Here is a 19,373-nt window from a genome sequence, read left to right on the forward strand (position 1 = left end):
TGCACTATGAAGCGATTCGCAGCTTCTGCAGCACGAGTTCGATCCCCAGCCAGGGAGCAACCCACATGGTGCAGCAGACCTCTCCTGACAGCCCACTGCTCCCCTCAGCAGTGTACTTTGGTCGACCTGCCTGTTCTGTTCCCCACTGTCTCTGGTGAATCCTCTCACCACCCCCAACCCCCCATCTCTGGCCTATACCCCAGCTCTTATATGCATAAACAAATAAATCTTTAAAAAAATAAAATAAAAAAAAAATCTAGCTTGAGTTTAGCTTCTGGTGTTAGAACTAATAAATCTTCGCTGAAGGTAGCCCGTAGGTTCTTGGAAACCGACTGGACCGTGTAATAAAAACAGGCCTTTAAATATGAAGCAAAACAACAAAAGCGATGTCAGAATTCAAAGGACTCGAATGCGCTGCCTTGAGAACGTAAACTGCTTTTCGTCTGGAGGGCAGTTCCGCAGTTTATATTCTTGGACTCAGCAGTTCTCACTTCTGTGAATGTATCCTAAAGGATGAAAAACAAATAATCGGAGGAAAAAACAAGGGGCTGGAAACTGTTCAAGGGGGGACTATTCACAACTGAAACAACTGCTAGCCTTGCATTGCGGCAGGGAAGCCCCGGCTGAGGGACGGGCTGCCGGGGCCGGGCGCGCTCGTGTCTCGCGCAGAGTGTGCAGGGCCCGGCCAATCGGCCGCAGCACATGCCCACGTGCTGGCGGGCAAACATAAACACCGCGGCCGCGGGGTGGGCGCCGGCTCCGGGGGGCGCGCGCCTCGGGCCGGGGGCCGGGCCGCCCGCCCGAGGCCACTCGCGGCCGGCGCTCCCGCCCCCGGCGGTCCCCCGGGCCGGGTGCGGGGGCGCAGCCCGGCGGCCGTCCCCGCGCCGGAGTCGGCGCCTGGAGAACCCGCGGATTTCGGGGTCCGGCCCAGGCGATCTCCTCACACCGCGTGACAAGACCCCGAGGCCCAGGTCGCCCTTCGCGGCTCCGACCTCCCCGCGACACGAGCGCCCGCGGCCCCTCCGCAGCCTCCCAATGGCGGGCGCCGGCGGCCCCGGGCAGCAGGAGGGCCGCGGCCGCCCCCGCCTCGCCCAGACCTGCAGGGACTCCGAGCCGCTCCCGGGCTCAGATCCCCGCGGGAGCAAGAGGGGGCAGGCGGCCACGTCCAGGCCGGCTTTCGGCTCCGCCTCTCCGAGGGGGGCTCCCCCCCACAGCGCGGCCGCGGCTCTGCCGCGCGGCCCCAGAGAGCGGCGCCCACCCGCTCCCGGCCGGCGGCCGCGCTCCTCGGCGGGCAGAGCCCCCGCCCGGCGCCCGGCGGGGGAGGCGGGCGGAGCCAGCGGGTTCGCGCCAAAATCGCGTAGTTGGCTCCACCCCCGCGGGCTACGTCGCGCCTTCCTTTTTTTTCAAACCCCGGGCTGGGCGGGGATTGGTGGGCTGGGCGCTCACGTGGTTAACGGTCGCGGGAAGCCGCGGAGCCCGAACCTGCGGCCGGACCAGCAGAGACCCCAGCCTCGGCGCCCGGGCCGCCCCGCCTCTGCCGGACAGTCCGCGCCGCCGCCGCCGCCGCCGCCGCCCCGAGCGCCCCGGAGCCGCCGCCCGGAGCCGCGCAGGCCGCCGCCGCCGCGGCCCGGCGCGCCCAGTCGCACGTGGCGGACCCGCCCCCTGGGCCGGCCGGGCCCTGGACTCCGCGGGCCGCGGCTCTCCCGTCCTCCGCCCCGGCCCCAGGGGCGCGATGAGCTTCCTCAGCCGGCAGCAGCCGCCGCCGCCCCGCCGCGCCGGCCGCCTGCACCCTGCGGCAGAAGCTCATCTTCTCGCCCTGCAGCGACTGTGAGGAGGAGGAGGAGGAGGAGGAGGAGGAGGGCAGCGGCCACAGCACCGGGGAGGACTCGGCCTTCCAGGAGCCGGACTCGCCGCTGCCGCCCGCGCGCAGCCCCGCGGAGCCCGGGCCCGAGCGCCGCCGCTCGCCCGGCCCGGCGCCCGGCAGCCCCGGGGAGCTGGACGAGGACATGCTGCTGCGGGGCGCCGGCTCGGGCGCGGACGCGGACGCGGCGGGCGGCGGCGCGGAGGGCGACTCGTGGGAGGAGGAGGGCTTCGGCTCCTCGTCGCCCGTCAAGTCGCCGGCCGCCGCCTACTTCCTCGGCAGCTCCTTCTCGCCCGTGCGCTGCGGCGGCCCGGCGGACTCGTCCCCGCGCGGCTGCGGGGCGCGCCGGGCGGGCGAGGGCCCCTGCTCGCCGCTGCCCGACCACCCGGGGACGCCCCCGCACAAGACCTTCCGCAAACTGCGCCTCTTCGACACCCCGCACACCCCAAGGTGAGAGGGCGCGGGGCCCCGGCGCCCGCAGCCCGCAGCCCGCGCCCGCGCCGGCCGAGCCTTTTAAAAAGGCCGCGGCGCTGCCCGGGTTCGGTTACATAACCGCCCGGCCGCGCCCCGCCGGCGCCCCTGCGCCGCCACCGGAGAGCTGGCAGCCCCGCTCTGGGGCCCGGCCCAGGAGTCGTCCGTTAAGATTATGTAACAGAACAATGGGCCTGGTCTGGAACTTCTTCATCTTTCAAAGGGCGCCGGCCAGGTGGGGGATGCCCGGGGCGCGCCGTCGGGGCCGCCCCGAGCGCAGCCCCGCGGGTGGCACCGGTCACCTGGTGGGGGCGGCCGCGCAGGGGCCGGCCCGGCCACCTGACACCCCCGGGCCCGCGGCCATATGGTGCCTTTTAAACGCTGCGACCGGCCCTGTAATTTGGGCGGCGCACGAGGGACTTTGGTTAACTTTTTTTTTTTTTTTTTTTCCCCACTTCATGTGCGCATCGCTCGGTGTCTTGTGGCTTTTATGGGGCGGGGGCAGGTTTGCGGTATGCAGGGGAGACGGCTCGTCGACTTGGGAGGAAAGGCTGGTCTAGCTTTTACAGCCTAAAAAAAAAAAAGAGGCATTGCTAAGGGGGTAGCGTTTAAACCTCTTTCCAGACGTAATAATTGGGTAAGCGATTGTTTACACCTTTGGGTTTGCAGCGCCCGAGGTGGGTGAGCCAAACTCTCACGGTTAGGGACAGTCACTGTTACACACCCGCGCTCAGGTTGTTGCTTCGCCCCGTCTGCTTTCGCACCGCTGATAATCTGTCTTCAGGACGTGTTCAGTACCTGAGCGGCAAGAGAGAATGCAGATTACCGCTTCCAGAACTTTGGAAGTAAGAGCAGGTGACTTGAAACTAAAGTAATTGACCCAAGACAAATATTTACAAGATTAATATGGAAAAGAGGCCTTTTAAAAGTGAAGCAGTGCTGTCAGTGGTGCACCTCTGGAGACTCCGAGCTTTTGAGCTTTACTGTTAATTAGCCCACTTGCCCAAGGCAACATCCCTCTGGAAGTGAGGGGAGGAGTCTAGTGGAGGTGGCGTTCTAAGCCCAGTTTGCATAGGGGTGGGTGGCCTTTTCTGGGACTCTGACCGCTTTCTATTTTTAAATCGATTGAAAGGGTCAACTTTTAGCCTCTGGAATTAACTTAATTTTAGTCTGCATTTACACTCTTTTTGGGTTGAAGACCTATTTAGCGATTTTTTTTTTTCTTCAGAAAAGATGTTTAGTAAGTGTCCAGCTTCAGACTCCTAAATTAACCGCTGTTTATTTTGCTTGGAAAAAATGCTTATATCTTGTTTTGATCTACATATATGGACATGTGACAAGCTTTCTGAAGGTTAAATTGAGAAGGCTGACTATAGGACTTGGATCCTAAAACCCGTATTTTTCTTCCAGAGTTTGCTCTCCAAAGCTCGAGGACTGGATTCTAGTTCTGTTAAACTCCGAGGTGCTTCTCTGTTCATGGATACAGAAAAATCAGGAAAAAGGGAATTTGATATGCGACAGACTCCTCAAGTGAATATTAATCCTTTTACTCCAGATTCTTTGTTACTTCATTCCTCAGGACAGTGCCGTAGAAGAAAGAGAACATATTGGAATGAGTAAGTTATTTGTTATTCAACAGTTTTCTTCCCTAACCACCCAAGATTGTTTTGATATTCTTACCAAATTTAATTTCAACTGAATGACATGGAAGTTTATGTTCTGAATTTCTTTTTCTATTACTAGCACCTAATTCTCTGGAGAAATTGATGGGAAATAGCCAGCTGTGTGTGGAAAAGGAGAGACATGAGCACGGAAGGAACAAAAAGCCTAGATAGCTTGTGGGAAATCTGGTGTCAAAAATGAGGCAGGCACACACATTCATTCCTGAGTGTGCACTTTCATCTACAGTAATGCTTCTTTTCTGACTCAAAACAAAAAAAAGACAGTTGATTTAGAAAGGCTTTAATTTTGATATGTGTGTGGTGGCTTATCTCAGCGGGACATTTTTATCAACTGCTCTGTATCTACTGATTACAAAATTAAATACTTCCTGTTTTTATTCATTAATATTCTACTCTACTGTACACTTCGGTGTATCTGTCTGATATGTTGATGGAAAATACATGATATTTTTCAGTTCCAGTGAAGACATGGAAGCCAGTGATTATGAATTTGAAGATGAAACAAGACCTGCTAAAGTAAATACCTTTTTGTTTTCTTTTTATTGTTTCTGAAATTTTATTTTCTACCTCTTAACAAGTTGCCATATGTACACGCTAAATAAATATTACAGCATAAGAAAAAATTACAACATTAAATGTAATGATTTTCAATTTCAGTGTTATCCCATGGCAAAAAATTGCTTTCATCTATGCTTTTATACATATGGATATACTTTTTATTACAGAGAATTACAATTACTGAAAGCAATATGAAGTCACGATATACAACAGAATTTCATGAGCTAGAGAAAATTGGTTCTGGAGAATTTGGTTCTGTTTTTAAGTGTGTGAAGAGGCTGGATGGATGCATTTATGCCATTAAGCGATCAAAAAAGCCATTGGCCGGCTCTGTTGATGAGTATGTATTGAAAATTCTGTCTTTTACTCTTCTCTGTCGTATTACAAGCATTAAGGCCCTATTAGGTGATCAGGGACTGAAATTCTCTGACTTTTGAGAAGTTACAATTACATACTTTTAATTTTGTGCCATCGGTTCTTACTGACCTTGGTAAAATAATATGAGTAGTCTGATTTTGGAGCCTCACATAAGTTTCTTATTTCTGCTAGCATCCTTGAACTCGTAGTAAAATGGCGTTTCATCTTTTTGAGTTCTTGGGCCAACAAGAACCGTCTTTCTAACTGACATTCTTCTTTAGTGGAGGAAGCTTTTGGGAAAATCTGGTATACAGTGTTAACATTCTCTCTTAAGCATATTGTTCAACAGAATAGTAGATACAGAAGTTTCTTTTATAAAGTTTTCAGATAAATTCAGTTTAAATTTCAATAAAAATGATTTACCAGTCTCTTAATCTAAAATTTCTCCTAGGCAGAATGCTTTGAGAGAAGTATATGCTCATGCAGTGCTTGGACAACATTCTCATGTAGTTCGATATTTCTCTGCATGGGCAGAAGATGATCATATGCTTATACAGAACGAATATTGTAATGGTGAGTAATGTGATGAGTCCTTTGCAAACTGGTGAGCCCAAGAAAAATGAACACTGACGGAAAACTTGTTTTTATTTGATGTCTTGCTTTAAATCTATCTCTTTTAACTATTACAAACTTATTTATTTTAAGATTTATTTATTTATGTATGCAAGAACTGGGGTACAGGCCAGAGTTGCGGAAGGTGAGAGGATTCACCAGAGGCAGAGTGGGGAACAGAACAGGCAGACTGACTGAAATACACGGCTGAGGGGAGCAGCAGGCAAGGCAGGAGAGGTCTGCTGCGCCATGTGGGTAGCTCCCTGGCCAGCCGGGGATCAAACTTGTGCTGTAGAGGCTGCAGACATCTTCATAGTGCTGTCCTCAACCCCTTGCACCACCAGGGAGACCCTCTATTAATAATTTAAAAACCAGAAGCCTAACATCAGTTTCAAGTACCAGTGATGCCTACTTGAATGTTAAGACTGAAAATCTCTGCATATTATTTTATGTGTCTTTGCCACTTAAACTTGAGAGGACAGTGACTTTGCCATGTATATTTTAATATCCCTAATATCTAGCAAAGTGTATATGTGGGCTATTGTAGTTAATAACAGATTCCCTGCTTCTAACCTTCCCTATCCATTTCCTTTTAGGGGATACTAAAACTGACTCATAAAATTATGGTGACTATCCATTGACCTAAATTCTCATTTGTTCAAGACAGCCTATAATCTTGCCTTCTCCCGTCTATACAACATATTTACCACTAGAACTTTTCTATTAAGTAAGTTATGCTCTTTTAGTTCTCTGGACTGGTCCCACTTTGCTCTCAAAATAAACGTGTAAGGTTAAATATTGGATCGCCTGTATAGCTTTCAATTCCAGCAAGTTCTTTAAGAACCAATTCATTCTTTGTCTTTTACTAAACCGTGGCCAAAATCCTGGCCTCAATTCTGATCCTTACAGACATCTGTTATTAAATATCCAAATTTGTCTACCTCAGAGATTTCTATTTTGATATGTCTTCTGTGAATATTTTATTAGTTAGAATTTAATGAACTCTTGAGAGGACACAGTGGAGATTTGTTTTCATTGCTTCTCTTTTTTTTCCTTAAGACCAGAACAGTCATTTTATAGTTTGTGAATAATTAAGTGGTATAAGTAGTGGATTTAGGCTTTTCCTATTCAAAAACAGTGAACAAAATAGAATTAAAAAAATCCATTTCTCATATCTAACCGCTCATTGGGCTTTTTGATAGTTCTCTACATTTGAAAGAACAAGTAAATGCCTTGTATGTAGTATTGCTGCTAGTTTGTTTCACATGTCTCTTGAAATGTTTCTATTCATACCATCAAAATATTCTTGTAGCTGCCTCCTGTGTCCCATGCACTGTTCTGTTTTTGAACTTTCATTTTTCAGTTTCTGAATTTATTATAATAGAGCTGGATCATGATGTTGTCTTCATTCTTTGTTCCCTTGTTACCATCTCCCTTTTAGTTTTTCTCCCTTTCACCTTGTTTATGTAACTGGTTCTCTTAACAGTATTTCACTAGCAGTCCAGGGGGCACAAATTTGTAACAACCTACCAAATTCGTGGTTGTGTAATTCAAATGAGTTTGAGAAAACTCTTGGCTGGAAAGTGTAGAGGAGTGAGTTGTCTTCCCACCCTTTCAGATTAGAAAGTCATCCCATGATAAAGTTAGATCATCAGATAATCTTTTGGAAACAGTTTATTATTTTGAGCACTGTAATATACTGTAGATTTTTTAAAAACATAGATTTGTGTGAAGCAGAGCTGCTTCTCTGTATGATTGTTCTACACAGATGAAAGAAATGATTATCCTGATATGTTTGTATGCCTTTCCTTCTTTTGTTTCCCTCTACCACCATATCTACAGAAAGCTTTAAATGTCCTAATAATAGGACTGATCTTCAAATCCTTGTCCAGTTTCACAGGGAGAGGATTCTGTTATCATTCATTTGTGCACTTTGGGTAACTGATATCCTTTATCAGTACTGAGTTTCTATATTATCTCACAAAGTCATTTACATTTTAAACGTTTTGTTTTAGTTTGGTGTTAGACTGCAATTTCTATCTTCAATTAACAAATGTAGAAAGGGCCTCCTGGTTGCACAAGTTGTTGGGCACAGCACTGTGAGGCTGTCCGCAGCCTCTGCGGCACGAGTCCGATCCCTGGCCCGTCAGGGAGCTACCCACATGGCGCAGCAGACCTCTCCTGTCTTGCCCGCTGCTCCCCTCAGCCGTATATTTCAATTAGTCTGCCTGTTCTGTTCCCCGCTCTGTCTCTGGCGAATCCGCTCACCGCCCCCGCACCCCACCCTCCACCTCTGGCCTGTACCCAGTTCTTGTATGCATAAATAAATAAATCCTTTTAAAAAAAAAGTGTAGAAAAATGTTGATGGACAGAAAAAGAGAACCTGATATGTTAGATGAGTGTTTTGCTCTTTTCACTTCTCTTGCTTGCCCTTCCAGCAATGAAGTAGAAGGAACTGACACAGCTAAAGTTGCCAGACCCACTAAAAAGCAACCTTATTTTTTTTTCCTAACTTGGTCTAGGACTTGTCTGGTAGTTTTATTGACTTGCTACCTTCTGGAAAATCCTATTTTTCCCAGAGTTCAAGAATTGTGCAGGTTTAAGTATGGAGAACATACTAATCCTAAGATATCCAGGTGTATGATTTATTTTTATTTTTGAAACACTTTTGACATTTTGTTTTTCAGTCGTGCTCTTATTGTAGGACCTCCTTTCCTGATTAATGTATTAATGTTCCTGATGTTATTACCCTGGATTCCTAATTAAGCTTTAGGAGGTTTTATGCTTGTTTTAAATAACTTATTTTCTCTGAGATAAAATGTAAGCATGTGAAGTTTTGAAAAATAGAAGAAAATTAGCTGGTTGGTTTGATTAAATCTATATAAGCAAGTTATGATCTTATTCATAATAAGAGTAGTAAAATTAAAACTACAGTAAGATACTGGTTTTTACCTATCAAATGTATAGAATGTTGCAAAGGGTATGGGAAAACAATAATGTATTTGTATACATTAATCGTGGACGTATATATTGACACAGTCTTTCCTGGGAGGGGGCAATAGGTACGTATTGCCCACATTTGTCTTCCAAAATCCCACATTCACCTATGGCACATGCTAATAGAGTTTAAGTCTAATCACTAGATGCTGAGTACACTGTTAATTTTTTTGTGGGCTTTAATCAAGTTTTGGCTCTGAAGGTGTGAATGTCAACCTTAAACTCTTGCAGAAACATGGCAATGACCCTCTCAGCTGTAGAAGTGTATTCTATGTGTAATAAGATAGTGTTATACACTATGCATATGTATATTATAACATTGTATATACCCTTTGACTCAGCAGTTTGTTTCTAGGAGATAGTCTAAATATATGTGAAACCACCAGTGTTCAAAATTATTTGTTAGACATAATATGTAGTAACAAAAGGTTGGAAATTATTTTAAAACACCCTATTAGGAGATTGACTAATTATCACTCAATTATATTATGAAATTCTGTAGAGACAAAAGGGTAGTCTTTGTATATTGGTAAGGAATGATCTAGAATATCATAAAAATACATTTGCATGAAAATGTTAAAAAGAATATGTAAGAAACTCATAATACTGGCTTACTTTGAGAAATTAAATCTGATGGGTTGCTGGAATATATGAATGAGCTAGGGACTTTACATTGTATTTTGTACACTTGGTAAGTATATTACCAGCCTATTGACAAAAAATAGAATTTTTATTTTACGAGCAGTTTGAAGGGAATAGATTCTATAAAATGTCACTTTCTTGTTTGAGCCTGGTTATTTAGTAAAAACAGAAGGGAGAAAAGTCAGAATGTTTCAGAAAGAAAAAAATGCTAATTTTCCCATGTTTGTTAGGTGGAAGTCTAGCTGATGCCATAAGTGAAAACTACAGGAGCATGAGTTACTTTACAGAAGTAGAGTTGAAGGATCTCCTTTTGCAAGTTGGCCGGGGCTTGAGGTATATTCACTCAATGTCTTTGGTTCACATGGATATAAAACCTAGTAAGTACCTGGGTTCTTTAGGCTTGTTGGGAATAAATTACTTTAATGAAACAATATGAAAACAGAAATCTTCCTTTATTTTTTCACTGTTAGTTTTCAAAGACCTTTGACCAATGTGTCTATATTGTTTTATGAGATTGTAAACTCATTTTTACTAAAAGCTGAAAAAAATTTGCTGCATCTTATGGGAACCACATGGTCTTATGCTGGGACTCTAATGGGGAGTCTGAGAACATGTTTAAAGCCCCTCTTTTGTGCTAGGTCATAGAACCATAATTCTGAATTAATGCTGGTGCTGCTCACATGGTAGCATTTGGAATGAGAAATTTGAAAATGTTTTGAACACTTAAGTGCTTTACAAATGTTTCAGTTTATAAAAGAAATAATAAAACTGGATGACTCAGGGAAAAATGATAGATATGCTGATAACTACATAAAGGTTATAAGTGAGTCAAGACTGGAAAATACAGGAATATAGTGGTTTTATTTTTCCTCTTAACTGCTAGATTGTCTTTTTTTTTTTTAAGATTTTTTTTATTTATGCATACAAGAGCTGGGGTGCAGGCCAGGGATGCGGGGGGTTGAGAGGATTCACCAGAGACAGAGTGGGGAACAGAACAGGCAGACTGAAACACACTGCTGAGGGGAGCAGCGGGTGAGACAGGAGAGGTCTGCCTCACCATTTGGGTTTCTCCCTGGCCAGCCAGGGATTGAACTCATGCTGCAGAGCCTGTGGATTGCTTCATAGTGCGGTGCTTAACCCCTTGTGCCACCAGGGAGGCCCTGCTAGATTGTTTTTTAGCTAAAAGCTTTTGGTTTGATTTTATATAAAATGGCTATAGTAGATTACATATTATGGTTCAGAACAACCTCAGAATGTTCTTTCAGAGGCTTACAAAGAGCTTATAAGATTTCTAATTGAAGGAACATTGGTACTAATGAAGATGTAGCCTTATACAATTTTAGTGTAAATTGAAACAAAATTTTATTACAGAACTAGTGATAAATACATTGTAAAAATATTTTAAACTGTGGTATGCCAGACTGAAAAAAAAGTAAGTTCCCATTTTTCTATTAATCTTTGTAATTAAACCTATAAAATAATGCCAGTGCTGCTTAAAGGGTTGTTAGAATAAACTGAGATGTGAAAATGCTTTGAAAACAAAGTGCTGTACAAAGTTGTTATTTCTCGCCTGTAAAATACGAAAATGTGCTATATGTAGAAATTAAATGGCATTTGAATTGAAATTATATTGGCGTTTAAAAAAGGATGCAAGTGAATCCTCTAATAACAACTTAGTACAGTGAAATCTCATCACTTTTGAAGTCAACTATTGCTGCTTTTCCATTGGTAAATTTTCATCTCATAGTAGAGACACCATATTACAATTTTCCCAAGGTGGCCCAAGTCAGTAGTTGATTTGTTCAGAATAGTATCTAGTTCAAAAACCATGCATTATAGGGCCTCCCTGGTGGTGCACAGGGGTTAAGCACCACCCTATGAAGCAATCCACAGCCTCTGCAGCATGAGTTTGATCCCTGGCCGGCCAGGGAGCAACCCACATGGCGAGCAGACCTCTCTTGCCTCGCCGCTGCTCCCCTCAACAGTGTGTTTTGGTCAGTCTGTCTGTTCTGTTCCCCACTCTGTCTCTGGTGAGTCCTCTCACCCCCCACATCTCTGTCCTGTACCCCAGTTCTTGTATGCATAAATAAATAAATCTTTAAAAAAAAACAAAAAAAAAAACCTATGCATTATATCTAGTTACATCCATTTTTCTTTTTAGGTTTTATTACCCCTCCCCTATTTTAAAAAAAAAAAATACAAGTTTTGTCTTGCAAGATGTCTTTCCCTCTGGATTTGACCAGTTGGTGTCTTGCATCATTTAACTTAATCCTAAATATAGGGGAGAACCTTATGCATCCTTTAAGTTGGAAATTAAAAGGTTGATGGTTTCAAGTTAAACACTGTAGGGGCCTCCCTAGTGGCACAAGGGGTTAAGATGCAACCTATGAAGCTGTCCGCAGCCTCCACAGCACGAGTTCAATCCCCAGCCAGGGAGCTGACTCACATGGCATAGCAGACCTTTCCTGACTCACCCGCTGCTCCCTTCAGCAGTCTGTTTCAGTCAATCTGCCTGTTCTGTTCCTCACTCTGTCTCTGGTGAATCCTCTCACCCTCCCGTGCCTCTGTCCTGTACCCCAGTTCTTGTATGCATAAATAAATAAATCTTTAAAAAAATAAATAAACATTGTAGGATAGGTGTTCTTAAGTTGATTTTAATGAGCTTTTCTGTCTATGGAACTATGTGATTCATGGGAATTGAAGTCCTCTTACACATTTAATTCCATTAGTTGTGAGAAGAATGTGTATGTTAACTTATTACAAATTTATTTTCAAAAAGGAAAAGATAGGTTTAGACTGATGGCAGTAAATATGAACTATATGGTTTGCCTGCACTCAGATCTTGTGTTAAGTTTCAGACATAGTAGACCCTTAAGTTTTAAGTAGAAAACTTGAAAATACTAAGGCATTTGAGGATTAAAAATTTCAAATATACAAATTCCACTATAAAATTATTTGTCCTATAAAGTGAAACTAGATGACTCCAGTGAATAGGACATTAAAAAATTCAATACTATATTGATAAAATTATTAAAATGAAATCTATTTAATTTAAAATTTAGGTAATCATGAGCTTGCCTAAATTTGAAGAAAGAATACTGTGTGTACGGTGGAAATAGTGAACCACAAAGCCACTTTGGGATGTAAAAGCTATATGATAAGATAGACGCACTAGCTAAATGATTTGTTCTTTACACGCCAGCCATGCACCATTAGATTAAAACTTGTCCTTTGGCAGCATCACAAATTTGCTAATAATTGCCTTTTGTATTGTTTTAAGTAGTAAAAACTGCTAAGGATCAATATGTAATTGACATGGGTCTAATGCAGTGGTTTCCAGGTGTTCAAGGACCAGTGGTAGACCAGATAATGCATTCCTGGAATAGCCCCATTCCCCATCCCCTGAGATTCTTTGGACTTGGATTTAAGTAAAACATAATCTATATTTTAAAAAACTTTCTGGATGGGGCCTCGCTGGTGGTGTAGGGTTTAAGTCTCAGCGCTATCACGCTGTCGATGCTCTGGCCTGAGTTCTATCCTTGGACAGGGAGCTAACCCACATACGGTACAGCAGACCTCTCCTGTCTCACCCACTGCTCCCCTCAGCAGTGTATTTCAGTAGATCTGCTTGTTCTGCTCCACACTCTGCTCCGGTGAATCCTCTCACCCCCCCCCATCTCTCGCCTACCCCCAGTTCTTCTATGCATTTAAAAACAAACAAACCGAAAAACAATTTTTGGGATGATGATTCTAATGTACAACCTTATTTGTGAATTTTGGTTATACTACTGATTGTTTGTGTGACTTATGTAAATAACTGTTTGACAGGTAATATATTCATATCGCGAACATCAATCCCAAATGCTGCCTCTGAAGAAGGAGACGAAGATGATTGGGCATCCAACAAAGTTATGTTTAAGATAGGTAAGAAAGCAGCAGCCCCTCTGCCCACCCGTGCGCCTATGAAGGTGCTCCTTGTTGCCAAGTTTCTCTTTGCAGGGCAGCAGCCCTTCTTCCCACTTGTGATTATGCAGGCCTCTTTCAGTAAATCTGTCTCTTTCAGGGACACTCTTTCTGCCTGCTTATGTTTGTGCAAGTGTCCTTTATTCCTTTCTCCCTTTTTATGATTAACCTGCCCTTTTGGATATTTTTTTTAAAAAAAAGGTTAAGAAAGAATGAACCAGATTATTACCTTAAAATGGGCTATTTCAGCTCTTGACAGTGTTTTGTTTTTTTTTTGTTTTTTTTTTTTTTTAATACTGCTAGGTGATCTTGGGCATGTAACAAGGATCTCTAGTCCACAGGTTGAAGAGGGTGATAGCCGTTTTCTGGCAAACGAAGTTTTGCAGGAGGTAACTTTTTTCCTTTAATAATAATCACAAATTGTTTTGTAATACCTATCAGTTGACAGAACAGTAGAAATGCAGATGTATTAAAGTATTAAGCTAATTACTATTAGAGTGGGAATACAAAATAGAAACCTTTAACTGGGAGTGTTTAGCAAAAGTCAGTAAAGGAAAAGATTTACAGTGTTCAACAATGGTGCAGTTTTGATAAAGGCGATGTTCCCCTATACTGCCGATGGACTTTAAAATGGAAGTGTTTTTTGGCGATCAGAATATTAATATCTGTCAACATTTTAAACTCGCATACCCTTTGAATCCCAGAGTTTCACTTCTAGGAATATCCTACAGAAATATTCATATAAGAACAAAATAAGAACAATGTAACTGGGCCTCCCTGGTAGTGCAAGGGTTTAAGATGCAACCTATGAAGCTATCTGCAGCCACTGCAGCATGAGTTCAATCCCTGCACTGGCCAGGGAGCAACCCACACGGTGCAGCAGACCTCTCTTGACTTGCCCACTGCTCCCCTCAGCAGTGCATTTCAGTCAGTCTACCTGTTCTGCTCCCCACTCTGTCTCAGGTGAAGCCTCTCACCCCCCACGTCTCTGGCCTGTACCCAATTCTTAAATACATAAATAAATCTTAAAAAAAAAAAAAAGAACAATGTAAATAATTATTTATCAATAAGGGAATGATTAAGCAAATTATGGCACATAATTAGCTGTACCATTTCAAAAAGTACAATAGTATTTCTTGATAAGCATTTTGAGTGAAGGTAGAACAAGTAAGTTAAATGATCCCATTATTCTTCATATATATATATATATTTGTGTCTTTATATGTGTACATTAATATTATAAATGTGTATGTGTTTGTATGTAATTGCCTGAGAGGGACAGGAGTTTCTTCTGAGAATTTAACTGGGCTAATGATAAAGATGAGACATTCACTTTAAGAGATCTATTTATAACCCCACACCACAGGGTCATAGTACTTTGTATTTTAGAAAAGATTTATCCAAGTTTTGTTTTATTTCTGATACACACTAATAGGTCCTAAACAAACTATAATGTATCTTTGGACATTTTAATTTAGTCTGATTTCTTTTTCTTAAATATTTATTTATTTATTTATTTATTTATACAAGCCCTGGGTACAGTCAGAAGCGCGGGAGGGTGAGAGAATTCACCAGAGCCAGAGCGGGGAGCAGAGCAGGCAGAAGGACCGAAGTACACTGCTGAGGGGAGCAGCGGGCGGCAGGAGAGGTCTGCGCGCCATGTGGGACCCTCCTCCGGTGGCCGTGGAGCAACCAGGGATCGAACCAGCGCTGCAGAGGCTGCTGGCAGCTTCGCAAGCCAGCGCTCAACCGCTGCGCCACCAGGGAGGCCCTAGTCTGATTTCTTAACCTAAATTACTACTGAGTTGTAGTCTTACTTAACTTTGACCATTTTATATTCCCTTAAAATTTTGTTTTAAATTTTACAGAACTATACCCATCTACCAAAAGCGGATATTTTTGCCCTTGCCCTCACAGTGGTATGTGCTGCTGGTGCTGAACCTCTTCCTAGAAATGGAGACCAATGGCATGAAATCAGACAGGGTAGATTACCTCGGATTCCACAAGTGCTATCCCAAGATTTTACAGAGTTGCTAAAAGTATGCATTTTATATGTGAATCACTTTATTGACATGGTTCAATATTTTGTTAAAATTGTACATCTTTACCTTAATTTTACATCTCTTTTTAAGATCATGATTCATCCAGATCCAGAGAGAAGACCTTCAGCAATGGCACTGGTAAAGCATTCAGTATTGCTTTCTGCTTCTAGAAAGAGTGCAGAACAATTACGAATAGAGTTAAATGCTGAAAAATTTAAAAATTCACTTTTGCAGAAGTAAGTGAAGTTTTTTTTTTTAACTTTTGTATTCTCAACCTTTAATGAGAGATAATGTAAGCTTTTTTTCAGTTAAGGATATAGTGTTTTGACATGTTATACAATTAAAGTTTGAGGATTTCTGCCTTAAATTAGTGTTTGACCTATAGATTTGTGTTGTTTCTAAACTTTGATATTATGGGCTTAAAAATTTTTAAGATTAGTATTTAAGTATGTGCAAGTGGTGATAATCCCCAATCCTTAAATTGTAACAAAAGCTAGGTAAACCTGTACTGTTTTCCCTCCTCCCCAACTTTTACTATTAAAAAATTATTTTCCTTACAACATTCTGTTCTACTTGATTTTATGATGTTACTCTTGATTATGTTAATAGATGATTCTCATATTTGATCTGAATGACCTTTTAACCTTTTTTGAAAGGTGGTTGGAATGCTAATTCTAATTAATTTCCTTCATTGCTACCATTTTTATTTTAAACTATTAAACTGTCTTGAAATATTGAAAGGTTTATTTGCTACTAGTTTGATAGACATCATAGTACATATAAATACAAAGTAAAATTTTCCTTTCATCTCTTTTTTTTTAAAGATTTATTTCATTTATGCATATAAGAGCTGGGGTGTAGGCCAGAGATGAGGTGTAGAGGGGGGGAGTGGGGTGTGGAGAGGATTCACCAGAGACAGAATAGGGTGCAGAACAGGCGGATTGACTGAAATTGCTGGGGGAAGCAGTGGGCGAGACAGGAAAGGTCTGCTGTGCCATATGTGGGTTAGTTCCCTGGCCAGGGATCAAACTCTTGCTTCAGTGACTGCTGATAGCTTCATAGCGCTGACTTAACTCCTTGTGCCACCAGGGAGGCCCTTCTTTCATCTTTTTTAAATATGGTAGATACTAGATACTTTTCACAATATGAGTTAGCAGTCTATTTAAATTTTTTTTTTTTAAGACCCAAAGTTGGAACTCCCTGGCGGCACAGGGGTTAAGGCCTCAGCATTATCTAACCCCACATGGTGCAGTAAACCTCTCCTGTCTGGCCCACTGCCCACCTCAGCAGTGTATTTCAATAATGCACCTGTTCTCTTCCCCACTCTGTCTCTGAATCCCCTTACCCCCTGCACCTCTGGCCAGCACCCCACTTCTTATATATATAAATAAATTGGCGGGGGGGGGTGGATACCCAAAGTCATTACCAGCATCTTTGTTGTATCCAAACGTATATGCTATTTTAATTCTAAAAGCACAAAATAAAATCACTTCGTAAGTTTTTTGAGCAGAAGCTCAAGTTTCGTATTGTAGTTTTCATTTCCTCCATTGCATTCTAGGATAATGATGGCATGCAAAGTTCTCCCAGCTGAAGAGAATAGTTTGTGTTTGAATTCTCAGGATCCCTTCCTAGGATTAATAAGGGAGTGAAAAGTCTTGTTTCCTGTTTTTATATTTTTAGAGAACTCAAGAAAGCCCAGATGGCAAAGGCTGCAGCTGAGGAAAGAGCACTCTTCACTGACCGGATGGCTACCAGGTCTACCACCCAGAGTAATAGAACATCTCGACTTATTGGAAAGAAAATGAACCGATCTGTCAGCCTTACCATATACTGAACTACTCATTTCCCACCTCCCCCCAAAAAACTGTGACAAGAGGAAGCTAGGTTGAAATCACTGCTACAATCCAGTTTGCGATTACATTCTCAATCGGTGTCAGTAGTTTTACTGAATTACCTTTTTAGGACTTTTATTTGTGAATTACAGTTGAAAGCTGTATTTTGACCATGACTATATCTGGCTATCAGTCTATTCTTACCAGTCTCTCTTCTTAGGATGTCAGTCACTGTTGGATGTTACACCAGCTTTTCCAGGGTTAACCACTGTGGTGGTGTGCTGCTTATAGTTTGCTGTTGCATTATAATAAAAGGTATCTTTCCCTGTAGTGACCTGTAACAAGGACTCAAGGGCTTTATTACAAACATAATCTCCCTTTGAAAAGGGAAATGCTGAGACTATTACTCAGTCTTTTAATGTACCTGTGTGTCAATCTTATATTTCTTCTTTTTTTTAATTGTGAATTATACTTGTATATCCAACTGGGAGCACTTTGTAGGCATTGCATGAACCATGGAATATTTCTGTGGAAGTATTGCCTTGTGAATTTGCTGCTATTTTAGTTTTGTCTTTGCTGTAAAATTGTAGCATTAAACAATCATCGTTGTTAATAGGCTTTTTTTTTTAAACAATTATGTGAAATATAAAGCTGCTTCCGCAGCTATTAACCCTTTTTTCCCCTTTGAACTTTGAAGCTAGTGCATTGGAGACATGCACCTTTCCCTCCTTTGAAATGCTGTATTAATGTAGTATAAATATTACTGGTTTTGTAATTTTTTCTGATAATACACTTTCCTGACTTTTTAAAACTGTTTCCTCCCTTCTCCCAAGTTTTGTACTTGATTGTATTGTTAGTTTGTTTTTAAATGTCTTACCCAGTTTCTGTTCAATATTTCTGCATATAAACTAATCTTGGTGATACTGTACATAGCTGTTTGAAATGCCAGAATGACTTCTGACTATTCCAAGCTTTTCCAAAATACTTTATCTGTGTTTAGCCATTTGACTAATAACACTGGCTAACAGATGTGGATTTAAAAAAAAAAAGGATTTGTCTATTGTTTGTTTTCCTATTAATTTTGGTTTAAAACATGTTTGCACTTGTCTGTTTGACTTGTGTTTTATTAACATTGATTGGCATATTAAAAGTCACTCTGAGCTTACCTTAATTGTCTAATGTACTTTGTGGTGCCTGTTTTATACTATTTTATCTCTATTATCACTACATTATAAAATGTAGAATATAATGTATGTAAAGTACCAAAAGCAGAGGGCACATTTCTGATAGACTATGAAAAACATCGATTATCTAATGATGAGCTTTTAGTCTACATTAGTTACATAATCAGGATTCAAGAAAAATTTTCCTATTAATCTTGAATTGCTTTTATTTGGTATTATAAATATTTAATGTTTTTAAATCACATTGTACATTACACAGCTGATCTAGAAATGTAATAAGTTGTTTAAAATAGCTTTAGATCTTTAAGCATAATAGGACTCAAACTTTCTAATTTGAACTGAGTTGCAAAAGAGTTTTAATGTGGGGAGTGTTTCAACTCACTAAACTAGGCTGGCTTTTAAGAATTGAGAGTGCAAATTTAAACAGTGCTAACTAATTCTACCTGACATCTTTTTCTGATGTAGATAGAACCAGAGACTAAGGAGTAACAACCCTTAGATAAAAACATGTCGCAAGATCCTTGTGCTTTTTGGTCATGGGCTTGTTATTTTTCTTGATTATGGTCTATTTCTGCTATAAACATTTCTAACAAGATTGAGTATCTTCACTTTTAAGTCTGGCCTCTTAAAGAGCACATCTTAGAGGTCTGACAGGAATTGTTGCAGACAAATAAATTAACTTTTATAAAAGCTTTTATAAAAGCTGATGCGTGTGGGCAATAGAAAACCTAACAAGTTGCATAAGCTGGAGCAGGTAACACATTTCAGAAGCCACTGAAGACAAAACTGAAAATCATTGTTAATTAGTCACTTTAAGTCATTAAGGTTCATATTCCTAGTGCACTAGCTTCAAAGAAAAAAAATCGTGTTTTTCATCAAGATTTCACAGTAACTTTTTGGCATTTCATCCAAGAATATTTAAGGAAAATTGTGGTATCCAAAGAGGGAATTCTGAAGCTAACAGAGCTGATGAGTTTGGCTTATATTTAACACAAGATACTTGAGTGCCTTCTATGTGCTAACTGGTAGATCAGTAAAAAATAGTCATTGCTATAGGGTTTCAGCATAAAATAGAGGGGCCCCATGTAAACATGCAATGGCAGAATGTGGAAAGTGCTATATTAGAGTGACTCTGCAAGGTATGGTGATGGCTCAAAGGGCATTTACATATG

The 19,373-nt window shown here is 41.9% G+C and overlaps 1 protein-coding gene across 1 annotated transcript; it reads left to right on the forward strand.

Annotated features, from left to right (window-relative positions):
* Positions 1-1,732: 1,732 nt before the first annotated feature.
* Positions 1,733-18,182, forward strand: WEE1 (WEE1 G2 checkpoint kinase). Its single transcript, XM_054699367.1, is given in 12 exon segments — positions 1,733-1,779; positions 1,781-2,311; positions 3,745-3,948; positions 4,470-4,530; positions 4,740-4,912; positions 5,381-5,502; positions 9,411-9,557; positions 13,009-13,104; positions 13,447-13,532; positions 15,012-15,182; positions 15,276-15,421; positions 16,866-18,182. Coding segments are annotated over 12 exon segments (1,938 nt in total). The 3' UTR covers positions 17,020-18,182.
* Positions 18,183-19,373: the final 1,191 nt, after the last annotated feature.

This window comes from Talpa occidentalis, unplaced genomic scaffold (genome assembly GCF_014898055.3).
Source record: "Talpa occidentalis isolate TD23 unplaced genomic scaffold, MPIMG_talOcc4v2.1 talOcc4.3, whole genome shotgun sequence".
NCBI classification, from domain to species: Eukaryota; Metazoa; Chordata; class Mammalia; order Eulipotyphla; family Talpidae; genus Talpa; species Talpa occidentalis.